The sequence below is a fragment of the Neoarius graeffei genome, chromosome 4 (genome assembly GCF_027579695.1).
Source record: "Neoarius graeffei isolate fNeoGra1 chromosome 4, fNeoGra1.pri, whole genome shotgun sequence".
Taxonomy (NCBI): Eukaryota; Metazoa; Chordata; class Actinopteri; order Siluriformes; family Ariidae; genus Neoarius; species Neoarius graeffei.
This window is the reverse complement of record NC_083572.1, coordinates 104,317,091-104,332,459: the sequence shown is the minus strand read 5'-3', so window position 1 is coordinate 104,332,459 and position 15,369 is coordinate 104,317,091. Positions and strand designations below refer to the sequence as shown.

Here is a 15,369-nt window from a genome sequence, read left to right as displayed (position 1 = left end):
CTGTTTTGGACCCCACTCCCACTGTGTATCCTTCCTAGTGAGCTTGCGCAGTGGAGCAGAGATGGAGGCAAAGTCTTTGATGAATCGAGAGCAGTAATTAGCCATCCTGAATAGACTCCTGAGTTCACCTGCATCTTGTGGGTCGCTGGCCTGCTGTATAGATGCTACCTTTTTGGGATCTGCTGAGATGTCATCAGCAGAGAAGATGAATCCAAAGAATTTGAGCCTGGACTTGTTGAATTCACACTTTTTTCTGTTGAGTGTGAGGCCACTTTCTTCGATCCTTTGGAACACTGCTCTGAGGTTGTCATCGTGCTCAGCCTGGGAGGCACCATATAGTATGATGATGTCATCACTCAGGTTTTTCACCCCTCTGGGGCCCTGGAGAGTCTGGCAGATTGCGTTCTGAAACAAATCTGCAACCGATGAGATGCCAGTGTTTATACCACCTCAAACCAAGGTGAGTGGTGAATGTGGTTATGTACCTGCTGTCAGGGTGGAGCTCTAGCTGGTGATACCCTGCTGTTAAGTCCAGTTTTGAGAACACAGTGGTTCCGTTCAGTTCATGAATGATATCATCCACAGTGGGTGTGATGTGGCATTCATGTTCAATTGCAGTGTTTTCTTGGCGCATGTCTACACAGATTCTAACTTTGTCTGGGTCTTTTGGCTTGGGGGGCATTACAATGGTGTGGGACCTGATACTGTCTTATGTCATCTGCTTCCAGATTATGCAATTCATCTTCCACTTTTTACCTTACATGGAAAGGCACACATCTGTGTAGTTGGCACGTGGGTAGGACATTAGGGTTAATATGGAGCTTTACCTGAAAGTCTTTTAGCTTGCCAATTCCCTTGAACAGCTCTGGGTAGCTGCTGACAAACCCAACTGCAACTGTCTTGTTGGTCAGTGAGGGTAACAGGGAGGTCACTATCTTGATCAGTCTTAGTTTTGTGGATGTTGCATAGCTCAGTATGGAGAAGCTGTCCCCTTGAATCACATAAAACGTACTTTGAGACTGTTTGTTTCCCTTTTTTTGCATATCCTGTACAAGAAGATACAGAGCAGGCTATGCTTCCTTAGGAGGCTGTGGTCCTTTAACATCTGCAGGAAACTCCTGTGGATGTTCTATCAGTCTGTGGTTGCCAGTGTCCTGTTTTACACTGTGGTGTGCTGGGGGGGGGCAGCTCATCCAAGAAGGACACATCCAGGCTAGACAAACTGATCAGGAGGGCCGGCTCTGTGGTTGGCAAGAAGCTGGACTCTCTGGTGATGTGGCAGAGAAGAGGACTATGGACAAACTATTGAACATCATGGACAATGCTAGTCACCCTCTGCACACCATCATCAGCAACCAGAGGAGCCTATTCAGTGACAGAATGCTCCTTCCCAAGTACAGGATTAACAGACTTAAAACTCCTTTGTCCCTCACGCCATCAGACTGTACAACTCCTCTCTAGGAGGGAGGAGGGGGTAACAGGAGGACAGAGGATGGGAAGGAGCAGTCGCCTAGCCTAACAATAAGCGATACTGGACAATGTGCAATTTAAAGTGCAATATCTCTCCTGCTGGTCCCTTTTTCCCCCCTCCCCTCCCTTCCTCTCTTCCCCATATCTTATTCTTTTTATATTTGTATATGTAAATACTTAATTTAACTAGAAGTGTTTTCTCTATTTTCTATTCTCTGTTTATCCTGTAATGATGCTGCTGGAATCTTAATTTCCCTGAGGGAACCCTCCCAAAGGGATCAATAAAGTTCTATCTAATCTAATCTAGACTTGGTGCTGTTAGCGTGACTGTCCAGTTACCTTCCAGCTGGTATAGCATTCATCAATAGTGTTAGCGAAGGCCAACACTAGCACAGTCAAGCCAGTGCTACCGAGTGCTACTAGCACAAGCTAAGAAACTAAGATTTCTGTCTCAAGACTCTTCTTCCACGCACGCTCGCCACAGTATTTTTCACTTGTACTTAAGTATTCGAGTACCTATTTAAATTTACTTAGTTACTTTTAAAATCATGATCAAAAACTACACACAATGGAGCAACCTAGCAGTCAAAATTCTCTAAATCTTCCGTATTTAATGAAGCAAACCTGGAGGCCACGTTTGTTTACAAATTGTCACAGTCACTCGCTAGCATGCAAGTTTTATGTCTCCGACGAGTGACATGTTGTCTTGACAACCATGCAATATTGTAAACCATGTTCAATGCTCATTCTCTATTGGGTAGAGTGATGTAATACATGTAGGATAAGTGATATGCTAACAAGATAGCATGCTATCAAATGCAACAAATGAAATCCGCTCAAAGGAAAGAGAATACATGTTTTTATTTCATCAAAAAGGTGTCCTGTATGTATAGTAATTATTATTATATAACACTGATCTGTTTCCTTCTATTTAATCTCTAAACCAGCTTGCCCTGAGGAATGCTTTGAGATATTTCCCTCCAGCTCTACATGCCAGTCTGGCTCCTGAATTTGCCCAGGAGCTCAGGCAGTATGGACACATCTACATGTATCGGTTCAGCCCTACCCTATGCATGAGGTACACACACACACACTAATATATATGCGCAAATTAATCTATAACCATAATTTACATACATTATTTTTGTAAAATCATAAAAACAAATGATTTATCTTTGTAAATGAAGCTCTAAATCTCTATAATTCATTCTTTCATAAAACTCCACCAGAAGTAGCTTTGTTCAGATTTTCTCTACTGTCTCCTCACACTTTTATTGTTCCAGAGTAATTGTTATGGGTGGTGGAGGTGAAGTTTGGATCCAGGAGCATAAAAACACACAGACAGTAATCCAATAAATAAGGTGATTTAATCCAGGGGGGAAAAAGGGTGTGGCAAAAAGGTGAGCAAACAGGACAAAAACACAATTGGGAAAAATAGTCCAGGTAAAAAGAGACAAAAACACGACAGGCAAGGACAAAAAACGCTTGAGCAAAAAAAACAAACAAGAAAACCCTTAGTGCAAAAACCATGAACTAGAAAAATAGCTTGAGCAAAAACCATGAAACACAATAGAGGCACAGAAACAGCTAGAATAGCAAAATGAGATGTTCTGGCAAAGTCAGAGTCTGAGAACGGCCTTTAAATAAGCAAAGAGCTAGAAACTAGAGGTTTAATCTGTGACACGTGGAACATGGGGTGGATGCGTCGCATGGTGAGTGGTAGTGCCAGTCTGACAGAACATGGATTGATTACCTTGCTGATGAGGAAAGGTCCTAGGTACCTGGGAGCCAGCTTGCGGGAGACGGTTATGAGCGGCAGGTGGCGTGTGGAAAGCATGACTCATTGCCCCACCCAGTAGGTGGGTGCCTTAGAGTGGCGTTTGTCAGCCTGCCTCTTGGATGCTAGGGTGGAGCAAATGAGTCCTCTCCGGGCCACTGCCCACATCCTGCAGCAGCATATGAAGATCTGGGCTGAGGGTACGGCGACCTCCTCCTCTTGGTTGGGGAAGAGTGGTGGTTGGTAACCTAGGGAGCACTGGAAGGGTGAGAGACCTGTGGCAGATGAAGGAAGAGTGTTATAAGCGTATTCGACCCAAGGTAAGTACTTACTCCAAGAACTGGCATCCCTGGATGCCATACACATGAGTGCCACCTCCAAAACTTGATTTGCCCATTTCGCCTGGCCATTGGTTTGGAGATGGAAACCTGAGGAGAGACTACAGGAGGCCCCAATAATTTTGCAGAAAGCCCTCTAGAACTGCTCAATGAACTGAGGACCCCGGTTGGAGACGATGTCAGTGGGGAGTCCGTGTATGCGGAAAATATGGAGGATGAGTAATTCAGCAGTTTCTTTAGCTGTGGGGAGCTTAGGTAGAGGGATGAAATGGACTGACTTGGAGAAACGGTTGATGACTGTCAGAATGCATGTGTTGCTGCCTGAGTTGGGGAGTCCTCTGACGAAGTCCAGGGCGATGTGAGACCAGGGTTGATAAGAAGTCGGGAGGGGTCTTAGCAAGCCAGCAGGGGGTTGATTGACTGTCTTATTCCGGGCACATGTGTCGCAGGCTGCCACGAACTCCTGGACGTCTTCCTTGATGGATGGGCACCAGAAGCGTTGTTGGATAAGTGCCAGGGTTAGAGCAGCTCCTGGATGACAGGCCAACTTGTAGCCATGACCCCACTGCAGCACCAGGGAACAAACAGAAGGTTAGGTGGTATGTTGCTTGAGTTACCTTCTCTGGGGTCCTGCTCCAGGGCCTTCTGCACTAATGTCTTCACCTCAAGTAGGGTGGCCCCCACCAGACAGCATGGAGGGAGGATGGTTTTGGGTGTCCTGGACTCCTCCTGGCAGGAAGAGAATATCCTGGACAGGGCGTCGGGTTTGCCATTCTTGGAGCCTGGGCGGTAGGAGAGCATGAAACAGAAGTGGGAGAAGAGAGACCATCGGGCTTGCCATGAATTGAGACATTTGGCGGACTTGAGGTATTCTAAATTCTTGTGATCAGTCCAGACAAGGAAGGGGAGATCCGACCCCTCGAGCCAGTGCCTCCACTCCTCCAAGGCAAGCTTGACGGCCAACAGCTCTCTGTTCCTGATGTCAGAGTTTCGTTCAGCAGGGGACAGCCGGCAAGAGAAGGAGCAGGGGTGGACCTTGTCATCACTGGCCCTCTGGGAGAGGATGGCTCCGACCCCTGACTCGGAAGCATCGACCTCCACAATGAACTGTTTGGCCGGATCAGGTATGGTGAGAATGTGTGCTATGGTGAACCTGCACTTGAGCATGGAGAAGGCCTTCTCTGCTTCCTCCCCCCACTTGAACAGGGTCCTGATCGAGGTCAATGCCATGAGAGGTCTGGCCACCATGCTGAAGTCGCAGATGAAACACCTGTAAAAATTGGCGAACGCCAGGAAACGCTGGAGCTCTCATTGTGAGGATGGGGTGGGCCAATCAGCAACTGCCTCGAGCTTGAGGGGGTCCATCTGGATCCTTGCCAGGGAGATGATGAATCCCAGGAATGAGACAGAGCTCTGGTGAAATTCGCTCTTTTCTGCCTTGATGAACAACTTGTTCTCTAGCAGGTGCTGGAGGACCTGCTGGAGGTGACTCCGATGTTCCTCCAGGGAACAGGAGAAGATCAGGATGTCATCCAGGTACACGAAAATGAAGATGTTTAGGAAGTCCCTTAAGACATCATTAACGAGTGCCTGGAAGACTGCGGGCATGTTGGTCAGGCCGAAAGGGACAACGAGGTACTCGTAGTGACCAGTGGTGGTATTAAAGGCTGTCTTCCACTCATCCCCCTCCCTGATCCTGACGAGATGGTATGCATTGTGGAGATCTAGCTTAGTAAATACCATGGCTCCCTGGAGCAGTTCAAAGGCTGTGGTCATAAGCAGTAGTGAGTAGCGGTTCTTGACTGTGATGGTGTTGAGACCCTGATAGTCAATGCAGGGGCGGAGCAACTTGTCCTTTTCTGAAGAATCCCGCCCCTGCTGGGGAGGAGGATGATCCCAGCTGCCAAGGACTCGGAAATGTACTTCTCCATGGCTTGCCTTTCAATGGGAGAGAGAGAGTAGAGTCATCCTTTGGGTGGCGCTGTCCCAGGTAGGAGGTTGATACCACAGTCATAGAGTCTGTGAGGAGGGAGGGACACTGCTCAGGTCTTGCTGAAGAGGAGTTTAAGGTCCAGATATTCCGGAGGCACGTGAGAGAGGTGGGGGAACTCACTGGCTGAAGGCTGCAGGAGGCAGAGCAGAATTCAGACAGGAAGCTAGTCAGGACTGGCTCCAGCCCAGGATAATGTTGTCAGCCCAGTTTAGGTGGGGGTTGTGCTGTGTTAACCATGGTAATCCTAGGACGATGGGTATGTGGGGGTCGTTCATGACATGAAGCTGGATAGTTTCTGAGTGGTTGCCAGAAATCCTCAGGGTGAGCGGGGTGGTAAGGTGGGTGATGGTGGTCAAGCCAGTGCCATTGAGTGTCAGGACAGTGAGAGGGACGTCGAGAGCGAGTAGTGGAATTCCCAGATGCTTGGCAGTGGCGGAGCAGATCAGGTTCCTGTCCGCCCCGAGTCGACAAGGTCCTGGAGATGGTGATGCTGGTTGTCATGGATAATGATGACGGGGGTAACGGACGATTAGCAGGGAACTGGTTCCGAGCATTGCCCACCAGGGCCCCTTCGATTCGACTGGTGGGCTTGTCCTTTTAGCGGGCAGGCTTGGCAGATGTGTCCCAGCTGACCACAGTAGAAGCAGGCCTCCATACTCCACCGGTGATATTGTTCCTCCACAGACACCCGAACCCGGTGAGGAGCGTGATGGCATATGCTATCCAGGAGTGTTCTGTGGGGAAGGCCAGAGGTTGGAGCTCTATGTTCAAAGAGCATTGAGACAGAAACGATCTGCAAGTACCTGGTTCTCCATCATAGGGCTGAGGCACTGGAAGTCTTGGTTCGCGGAGAAAGGTGGTGGCAGGAGCTGAAGTAGGAGGCGGCTGGGCAGGGGTAGGCATGGCTTGAAAGTGCTGAATCTGCATGGTGAGGAGGTTGAGTGAGTCAGACAGGGTGGCGAGGTTCTGGGTAATTTGCTGTAGGTCTTGTTGGTGGGTCCTGAGGAAAGTACCTTGTTGCTGGATGTCCATTCTCAGATGGGCGAGTTCCGCTGGATCCATGCTGGCTAGAACGTACTGTTATGGGTGGCAGAGGTGAAGTTTGGATCCAGGAGCAGAAAAACATACACAGACAGTAATCCAATAAATAAGGTGATTTAATCCAGGGGGAAAAAAGGGTGTGGCAAAAAGGTGGGCAAACAGGACAAAAACACAAATAGCAAAAATAGTCCAGGTAAAAAGAGACAAAAACATGACAAAAACACAAGACAGGCAAGGACAAAAATGCTAGAGCAAAAAACCATAAACAAGAAAAAACCCTTAGTGCAAAATACCATAAACCAGAAAAAACCCTTCGTGCAAAAACCATGAACTAGAAAAATAGCTTGAGCATGAACCACAATAGAGACACAGAAATGGCTAGAATAGCAAAACAAGATGTTCTGGCAAAGTCAGAGTCTGAGAATGGCCTTTAAATAAGCAGCAGTAAAAACCAGGATGTGAGTTCAGGAGAGATGGAATTCCCGTCTCGGATCTGGATCGGCGCTGGCGTGGGAGAGCCGTAATCTCCGGAGTGGATGTCCGGGGTGGAGCATGACAGTAATGGCTGTAGTTTTACATTTACCTTATGTCATCATTCACCCCTGCAGTAACCTGGCGACTTGTCTAGGGTGTACCCCACCTCTCACCCATAGTCAGCTGGGATAAGCTCCAGCTTGCCTGTGACCCTGTAGAAAAGGATAAGTGGCTACAGATAATGGATGGATTATATTATCGTTTTAAATATACAGTAACTGTTGCTATACTGAGTTTAGAGTAAACAGGTTTTCTGTTCTTTGCTCAGTCCAGTGAAACATCTGAATTATTGTCCATGCATATACACATACACTGTACACTACAGACACAGTGGATTGAGACAAGCTTGAAAAACAGTGGAAGACTCCTTTGACTGGTGTTCAAATGAGCTTTTGGATAAAGTAATGTGATGCAAAGTGTTAAATGGTTGGATATAGTGTCTAACAATCTAAGAACATTATAATAACACTTAAAAGTGAACACTTTAGAGTGTATTCTCTTTACATCACAACCATTTCCTTCTTTTTTGTGGTACTTTGTGGTACATACTTTGTAAATAACTTTGAGTGTCTGAAAGGTGACATATAATTTGACCACAGAGATGATGATAATAATAATAATAATAATAATAATAATAATAATCCTTGAGTTAGTTGATGTCCTGCACAGCCAGATGATGAACAATATCAGCAAAACATACCTGAAGAGATTGAAGCTTTTCTTATGATCAGAACGGCATGACAAAATCACATTAATGCTATTAATGTATGGGCAGTAGTAGTTATTCAATACAGTGCAGCTATTGTGAGATGGATGCAGGACAAGATTGATGAGCTCAATCAGGCAACGCTAAAGACAATGACCATGAATGGGGCACTCCACCCAAAGGCAAATGTACAGCAGCTGTACAGGAACAGAGATAGGAGTGGGCGGGGTTTGATCAGTGTTAAAAAGTGCATTGAGAGTGAGAGGTGCAACTTGGCAAAGCACCTGGCCAAAAGTGATGAGAAACTGCTGAAGTTTGTTGTTGAACAAGAGGCAGTGAGCGGGTAAAGATGTTGAAAGTGCATAAGATTTTAAAACCTGAGTAGCTAAGGAGAAGGAAGAGATGGTGGTAGAGATGAAATTGCATGGACAGTTCCACAGTGACACTGTGGAACAAAAGGATGCAGAGTAATCATGGCTCTGGTTAAGTAAAGGTGATTTGAAGAAAACTACGGAGAGTTTAATAATGGCTGCACAGGACCAAGCACTTAACACCAAGTCGGTGCAGCATGACACAAGTACGACTCATTTAAAGTATGTGGAGAAGGAATGGAAAATGTCACCCACATTGTGAGTGCAAGTAAGTGCCTGGTACAGAAAGAGTACAAATGACAGCCTGATAAGGTATGCCTTAATTTCTGCTGGCTTCTATATAGATGAGATGAGCATGAGGTAGGTGAAAAGTGGTATGAGCACACACCACAGGAAGAGATGGATGATGAGGGTAAAGCGAAGATTCTGTGGGATTTCGATTTTCAGACAGATCAAGTACTTGAACACCATAGGCCTGATTTGGTGCTTTATAAGAACAAGCAGCAAGAATGTCTGACTACAGATGTACCTGTAGCTATTCTGAGTGATCATAATATTGTATCCAAGAAGATCGAGAAAATAGTGAAGTATGCAGAACTTAAGGTGGAGATCTCACGGCTTTGGGGATTACCAGAGTCGAAGGTTAAAGCCCTGTAATCATAGGGGCTTTGGGATCAGTCCTAAAGAAACTGAAGCCCTATCTTGACATTCTTGATGTTAAATATGATATTAAAACCTTGCAAAAGTCAGCACTGCTTGGAACAGCACACATATTACAGAAAGTTGTCTGAGGTCTGTCTGAGAAAATTGTCTGTCTGAGGTCCTTGTGACTTGACAGACTGCAGAAAATACCAGTACAAACTGACTAATCCAAAAAATTATGAATTGTGCGATGTAGAAATAATAATAATAAAAACAAACTAACTAAACAAACAAATAAACAGGAATAATACATACTGTATACTGTATTTTTTCTATATTTATTGACATAATTAGGGGGCCAAGAACCTAAATTGCTTAGGCACCATCTAGTCATTGTATGCTTCTTTCTTCTTCTTCTTCTTCTTCTTCTTCTTGGAGACCAAGGACTGAAGGTTGGGAGTCTTCTTCTTCTTCAAGTCCAAGCACCAAAGGTTGGGAATCTTCTTCTTCTTCGAGTCCAAGCACCAAAGGTTGGGAATCTTCTTCTTCTTCTTTTAGTCCAAGTACCAAAGGTTGGGAATTTTCTTCTTCTTCTTCTTCTTCTTGGAGTCCAAGCACTGAAGTTTGGAATTTTTCTTTATCATCTTCTTCTTCTTGGAGTCCAAGCACCAAAGGTTGGGAGTTTTCTTCTCCCTCTTCTTCTTCTTCTTCTTGGAGTCCAAGCACTGAAGGTTGGGAATTTTCTTCTTCTTGGCTAAAACTGACTGTGCAGACTGTGCTGACTGTGTAGGTCCTATAGACATGAAACTTGGTCAGTAAGTAGTACTCCCTCCCACTACTCAGGCAACAGAGATGGACCCGATCAGCCTAATGGTGATACTATAGAGATGCATTTTAAATTTTGGCCGATATCTTGATAATGTACCGGTAAGTCCAACAGTAAAACTTAACTTCAAAATGTCTCATTTAGCTCTGCCACTTGGATTTTTAGCTAATTTGCATACACAAACCCTACCTTTGATAAGTCATTCTAGTACACATGTCCTATCTTCATGGAGCGTCTAAGGATGCAAGTCTCAGGACATGTTTGTTCTGAACAGAGATGATCATATTTGAGTTGCTCTTTAGTCTGTTTTCAAAAGCTATATATTTTCAGTATTTGCAAAGCAGATATATTTATTAAAGAAACAGCATAAATAAATGTTCACTCCATTTCTGTTTCTGGTTGAGAGTACGCCATTCACATTTTGGTTGTCGCTTCTCACCAGAGATTTTCATTTTTCTTTTTTCCCCTTTTTTCTTTTTTGTTTGTGTTGTTTTATGTTTGTTTTTTGTTTGAGTGTTTTGTCTGCCAGTTGTGATGTCGCTCCGGATCTGGTTTTGGGCATCGGTTTCCTTCAGGCCTTGGTGCACTGTGGGTGATGCCTGTGTTCCTCACTATGGACTGCAGTGAGCTTGTTGTTCTTTTTGACATCAGGGTTGTCCAGTGCTCTGTGTGATGGTGCTTTTGTGTTTGCTTTGTGGATCCATGGCGCGGTGTTCTGAGTAATGTTGCCCGGTGGTGGCATGGTGACTGTGCAGGCAGTTTGGGATTTATCTTCGTGTGCCTGGTGGGATTGTGAAAGCTACGCCATTGGAATTACATCCTGACCCTCTTTTGGTGGACTTTCTTTTTTATTTATTTATCCCCCCACCCCCCAATTGTAACGCGACCTTGGGTGCGAGAATGACATTATATAAATTGAGATTATTATTATTATTATTATTATTATCACCCAATAGTAAATACCCCCTTGAATCGCCACCTTAATGTGGTGGAAGGGTTTGAGTGCCTCAGGGATTCTAGGAGCAATGTTGTCAGGGCAATTGCCCCTGGTATGGTCTCCTAAGGCAAACAGGTCCTAGATGAGAGGTCAGACAAAGAGCGGTTCTAAAAGGACCCTTATGAACGAAAAAACAGGTATCCGAGTACCCTCGCTCGGACCAGGAATACTGGGGCTCCACCCTGGAGCCAGGCCTGGGGGAGGGGCTCATTGGCGAACACTTGGTGGTCGGGCCTATATCCGTGGGGCCCGGCCGGGCCCAGCCTGAATGAGCAACACGGAACCACTCTCCTGTGGACCCACCACCCGCAGGAGGTGCCGTAAGGGTCCGGTGCATTGTGGATCGGGTGGCAGCCAAAGGCAGAGGCCATGGCATACTGATCCCCGGTTGACAAAACTGGCTTTTGGGACATGGAATGTCACCTCTCTGGTGGGAAAGGAGCCTCAGCTTGTGCATGAGGTTGAGCGGTACCGACTAGATATAGTTGGGCTCGCCTCAATGCATAGCTTGGGCTCTGGAACCAATTTCCTGGAGAGGGGTTGGAATCTCTTCTATGCTGGAGTTGCCAAGGGTGAGCGGTGCAGGGCAGGGGTGGGGCTATTGGTAGCCCCCCAGTTTGGCGCGCTAACACCGGAGTTCTCCCCAGTCAATGAGAGGGTCATTTCCCTGTTCCTTCAGGTCAGGGAAATGGTCGCTGACTATCATTTGTGCTTATGCGCCAAATGGTAGTTCAGAGTACCCGGCCTTCTTGGAGTCCTTGAGTGGGGTGCTAGACAGTGCACCACAAGGGGCTCCATTGTTTTACTGGGGGACTTCAATGCTCATGTGGGCAATGACAGTGAGACCTGGAGGGGTGTGATTGGGAGGAACGGCCTGCCTGATCCGAACCTGAGTGGTGTTCAGTTGTTGGACTTTTGTGCCATGCATGGTTTGGCCTTAACGAGCACCATGTTTGAGCATAAGGATGTCCATAAGTGCACATGGCACAAGGACACCCTAGGCCACAGATTGATGATTGACTTTGTCATTGTTTCATCTGATCTATGACCGTATGTCTTGGATGTCTTGGATCTATGACCGTATGTCTCGGGTGAAGAGAGGAGCAGAGCTGTCAACTGATCACTACCTGGTGGCGAGCTGGACCAGATGGCAGAGGAGGAGGCTGGACAGACCGGGCAGGCCCAAACAAGTAGTGAGGGTATTCTGGGAATGTCTGGTGGAGGCTCCCGTCCATCGGATCTTCAACTGTCACATCTGACAGAGCTTCAACTGCATACTGGGGGAGGATGGGGACATTGAGTCTGAGAGGACCATGTTCTGCACCTCCATTGCTGAGGCGGCCATGCAGAGCTGTGGCTGCAAGGTTGTTGGTGCCTGTCGTGGCGGTAATCCCCAAACACGCTGGTGGACACCTGTGGTGAGGGGAGCCGTCAAGCTGAAGAAGGAGTCCTATCGGACTTGGTTAGCCTGTGGGTCTCCAGAGGCAGCTGACAGATACCGACGGGCCAAGCAGAATGTGGCTCTGGCAGTCACTGAAGCAAAAACTCGGGTGTGGGAGGAGTTCGGATAGGCCATGGAAAGTGACTTTCGGTCGGCCTTGAAGAGATTCTGGCAAACTGTTCGGCGGCTCAGGAAAGGAAAACAGTGCTCTGTCCCTACTGTTTACAGCGAGGATGGAGTGCTGTTGACCTCAACTGGGGACATCATCCAATGGTGGAAGGAATACTTTGAGGATCTCCTCAATCCCACCTTCATGTTGTCCGAGGAGGATGCAGAGTCTGAGGGTGCTTGGGCGGACTCGCCTATCACAGGGGCTGAGGTTGCCGAGGTGGTTAAAAAGCTCCTTGGTGGCCGGGCTCCGGGGGTGGATGAGATTCATCCTGAGTTCCTGAAGGCACTGGATGTTGTTGGGCTATCTTGGCTGACATGTCTCTTCAACATTGCGTGGAGGTTGGGGACAGTGCCTCTGGATTGGCAGACTGGGGTGGTGGTCCCCCTTTTTAAAAAGGGGGACCGGAGAGTGTGTTCCAACTATAGGGGGATCACACTTCTCAGCCTCCCTGGGAAAGCCTATGCTGGGGTGCTGGAGAGGAGAGTCAAGTCGATAGTTGAACCTCGGATTCAGGAGGAACAATGCAGTTTTCATCCTGGTCGTGGAACACTAGACCAGTTCTTTACCCTTGCAAGGGTACTGGAGGGTGCATGGGAGTTTGCCCAATTGGTCTACATGTTTTTTGTGGACCTGGAGAAGGCTTACGACCGTGTCCCTCATGGTGCCCTGTGGGGGGTGCTTCGGGAGTATGGGGTTCAGGGCCCACTACTGTAGGCCATTTGGTCCCTGTATGACCGGAGCAGGAGTTTGGTTCGCATTTCCGGCAGTAAGTCGGACTCGTTCCTGGTGCATGTTGGACTCCGCCAGGGCTGTCCTTTGTCACTGGTTCTGTTCATAACTTTTATGGACAGAATTTCTAGGTGCAGCCAAGGGGTGGAAAGTGTCTGGTTTGGTGGCATCAGGTTCACGTCTCTGCTTTTTGCGGATGATGTGGTCCTGTTGACTTCATCAATCTGTGACTTACAGCATGCACTGGGACAGTTTGAGCTGAGTGCGAAGTGGCTGGGATGAGGATCAGCACCTCTAAGTCCGTGGCCATGGTGCTCAGCCGGAAACAGGTGGAGTGCCTACTCCAGGTCAGGGGGGAGTTGCTACCTAAAGTGGAGTTTAAGTATCTTGGGTTTTTGCTTACGAGTGAGGGTAAAGGGGAGCGGGAGTTGGACAGAAGGATCGGGGCAGCATCAGCAGTGATGCGGAAGCTAAATCAGTCTGTTGTGGTAAAGAGAGAGCTGAGCCAAAAGGCAAAGCTCTCAATTTACTGGTCCATCTATTTTCCCACTCTCACCTATGGTCACGAGCTATGGGTAGTGACCGAAAGAATGAGATCACGGATTCAAGCAGTAGAAATGAGTTTTCTCCGCAGGGTGGCTGGGCTCTCCCTTAGATACAGGGTGAGAAGCTTGGTCATTCAGGAGAGTCTCGGAGTAGAACTGCTGCTCCTCCACATTGAAAGGAGTCAGTTGAGGTGGTTTGAGCACCTTGTTAGGATGCCCCCTGGATGCCTCCCAAGGGAGGTTTTCTGGGCATGCCCCTCCGGGAGGAGACCCCGGGGCAGACCCAGGACACGTTGGAGAGATTAGATCTCTCGGCTGGCCTTGGACCACCTCGGTATTCCCCCAGAAGAGCTGGTGGAGGTGGCCAGGGAGAGGGAAGTCTGGGCTGCTCTGCTACCCCACGACCCGGATCCAGATAAGTGGTAGAAGATGGATGGATGGATAGTAAATACAGAATAGATGCTATTTGCTCTTTTTTTCCCTTGAAACATCTTATTTGACTTTCAGGACAGGTTAGTGGTGGCAATCAGTTTAAAAACTATGTTTAAAATAACTTTATTTTTGACCCTCAAAGGTTCATAAACATGTTGATATAGCCTGGACAGAATTTGAGTTTTATGTGCCTAGTTTATCTCAATACTAAACTAGACATTCTATATAAAATCTGTGTTGTTGTTTTTTTTTTTAATGTGAAACTATCCAAAATGATGCACAGGCATACAGTAAGGTTTAGGAACATTTTTTAGCTTCACAATGAGGAGTGTGTTAGTCCAGTGAGTGCATTCAACTTTTTAACCCTACCAGTGTTTTGTAATGAGTTTTACATTATTTTAAATCTCATGAAATGTTATTCAAGTAAGATGATTTTCTGACAACAGTAGTGTTAATTCAATTCATTGGTTCAGATTTGACTGAAATTTAGGTGTAAGGATGCTCTAGTTGAAGAAAATATGACAAAATACTCATATCATCCAGTAGTACAACTAAAAATATTAGGCCTTTACTCATCTTCTAATGTTATCAATATTAATGGATATGGTTGTGAAATAGCTGCACACAAATTAATGCTTTCTCAAAGTCTCTATAAGACCTTTTAGTCCTGCATTTTTTTAAAAACAATTTCTAAAGTCTAGCTAAATGTTTGGTGAAAACCCTGAACTTTATTGAGGCTAATCAATGTCCTGCAACTGCCTCAAAATCTTATTTTGAAGCCCATCACATCACCAATCCAATATCACAGTTATTTTAAACAGATTCAAATCTGTAACATCAACAATCATTTTTCCCCCCACAGGCAGTACATCATGACCCGAATGTAGAACACAGGCACTGATTTTGACTATAAATTAATCAGATGTAAAGAAATCAGATATGCTATTATTCTTCTATTTAACATATTACTGGCTGCATGTAAATGTAACCAATAAGAATGGAGTGCAACTGTTTGTAGCTAAGAAGTCTCCAGGAGTCCATGTGAGAATCCAGGACTAGAGGAATAAAACACCGTGGGCATGCACTTCTAGGAAAATAATCAATGATGAGCTGGTGTGATGCATTCCAGCACAAAGTGGAGTTACTCTTACCATGCTAGAGTTGATTATTTTCCTATTTGTTTAATTCTTTTTATACCACAACCAAAGAGTACCGGTACCTTTTATATTCATTAAAGACTGACACATCATACTTTCTTATCAGTTTATATTTATAGTTATTCCACAAAATCGAGTCATACGTGAGCTGATAGCCGATGAGGTGCATAGCACCTGGTTGGCTATAAGCCATGTATG

General features: G+C 46.2%; 1 protein-coding gene across 1 annotated transcript in view; it reads left to right on the top strand.

Annotated features, from left to right (window-relative positions):
* Positions 1-15,369, top strand: part of uroc1 (urocanate hydratase 1) — a 55,670-nt gene that overhangs the window by 3,025 nt on the left and 37,276 nt on the right. Inside the window, exon 2 of the mRNA XM_060918393.1 lies at positions 2,418-2,548. Within this exon, the coding sequence (XP_060774376.1) occupies positions 2,418-2,548 (131 nt within the window). The remainder of the gene's footprint in view (positions 1-2,417; positions 2,549-15,369) is intronic.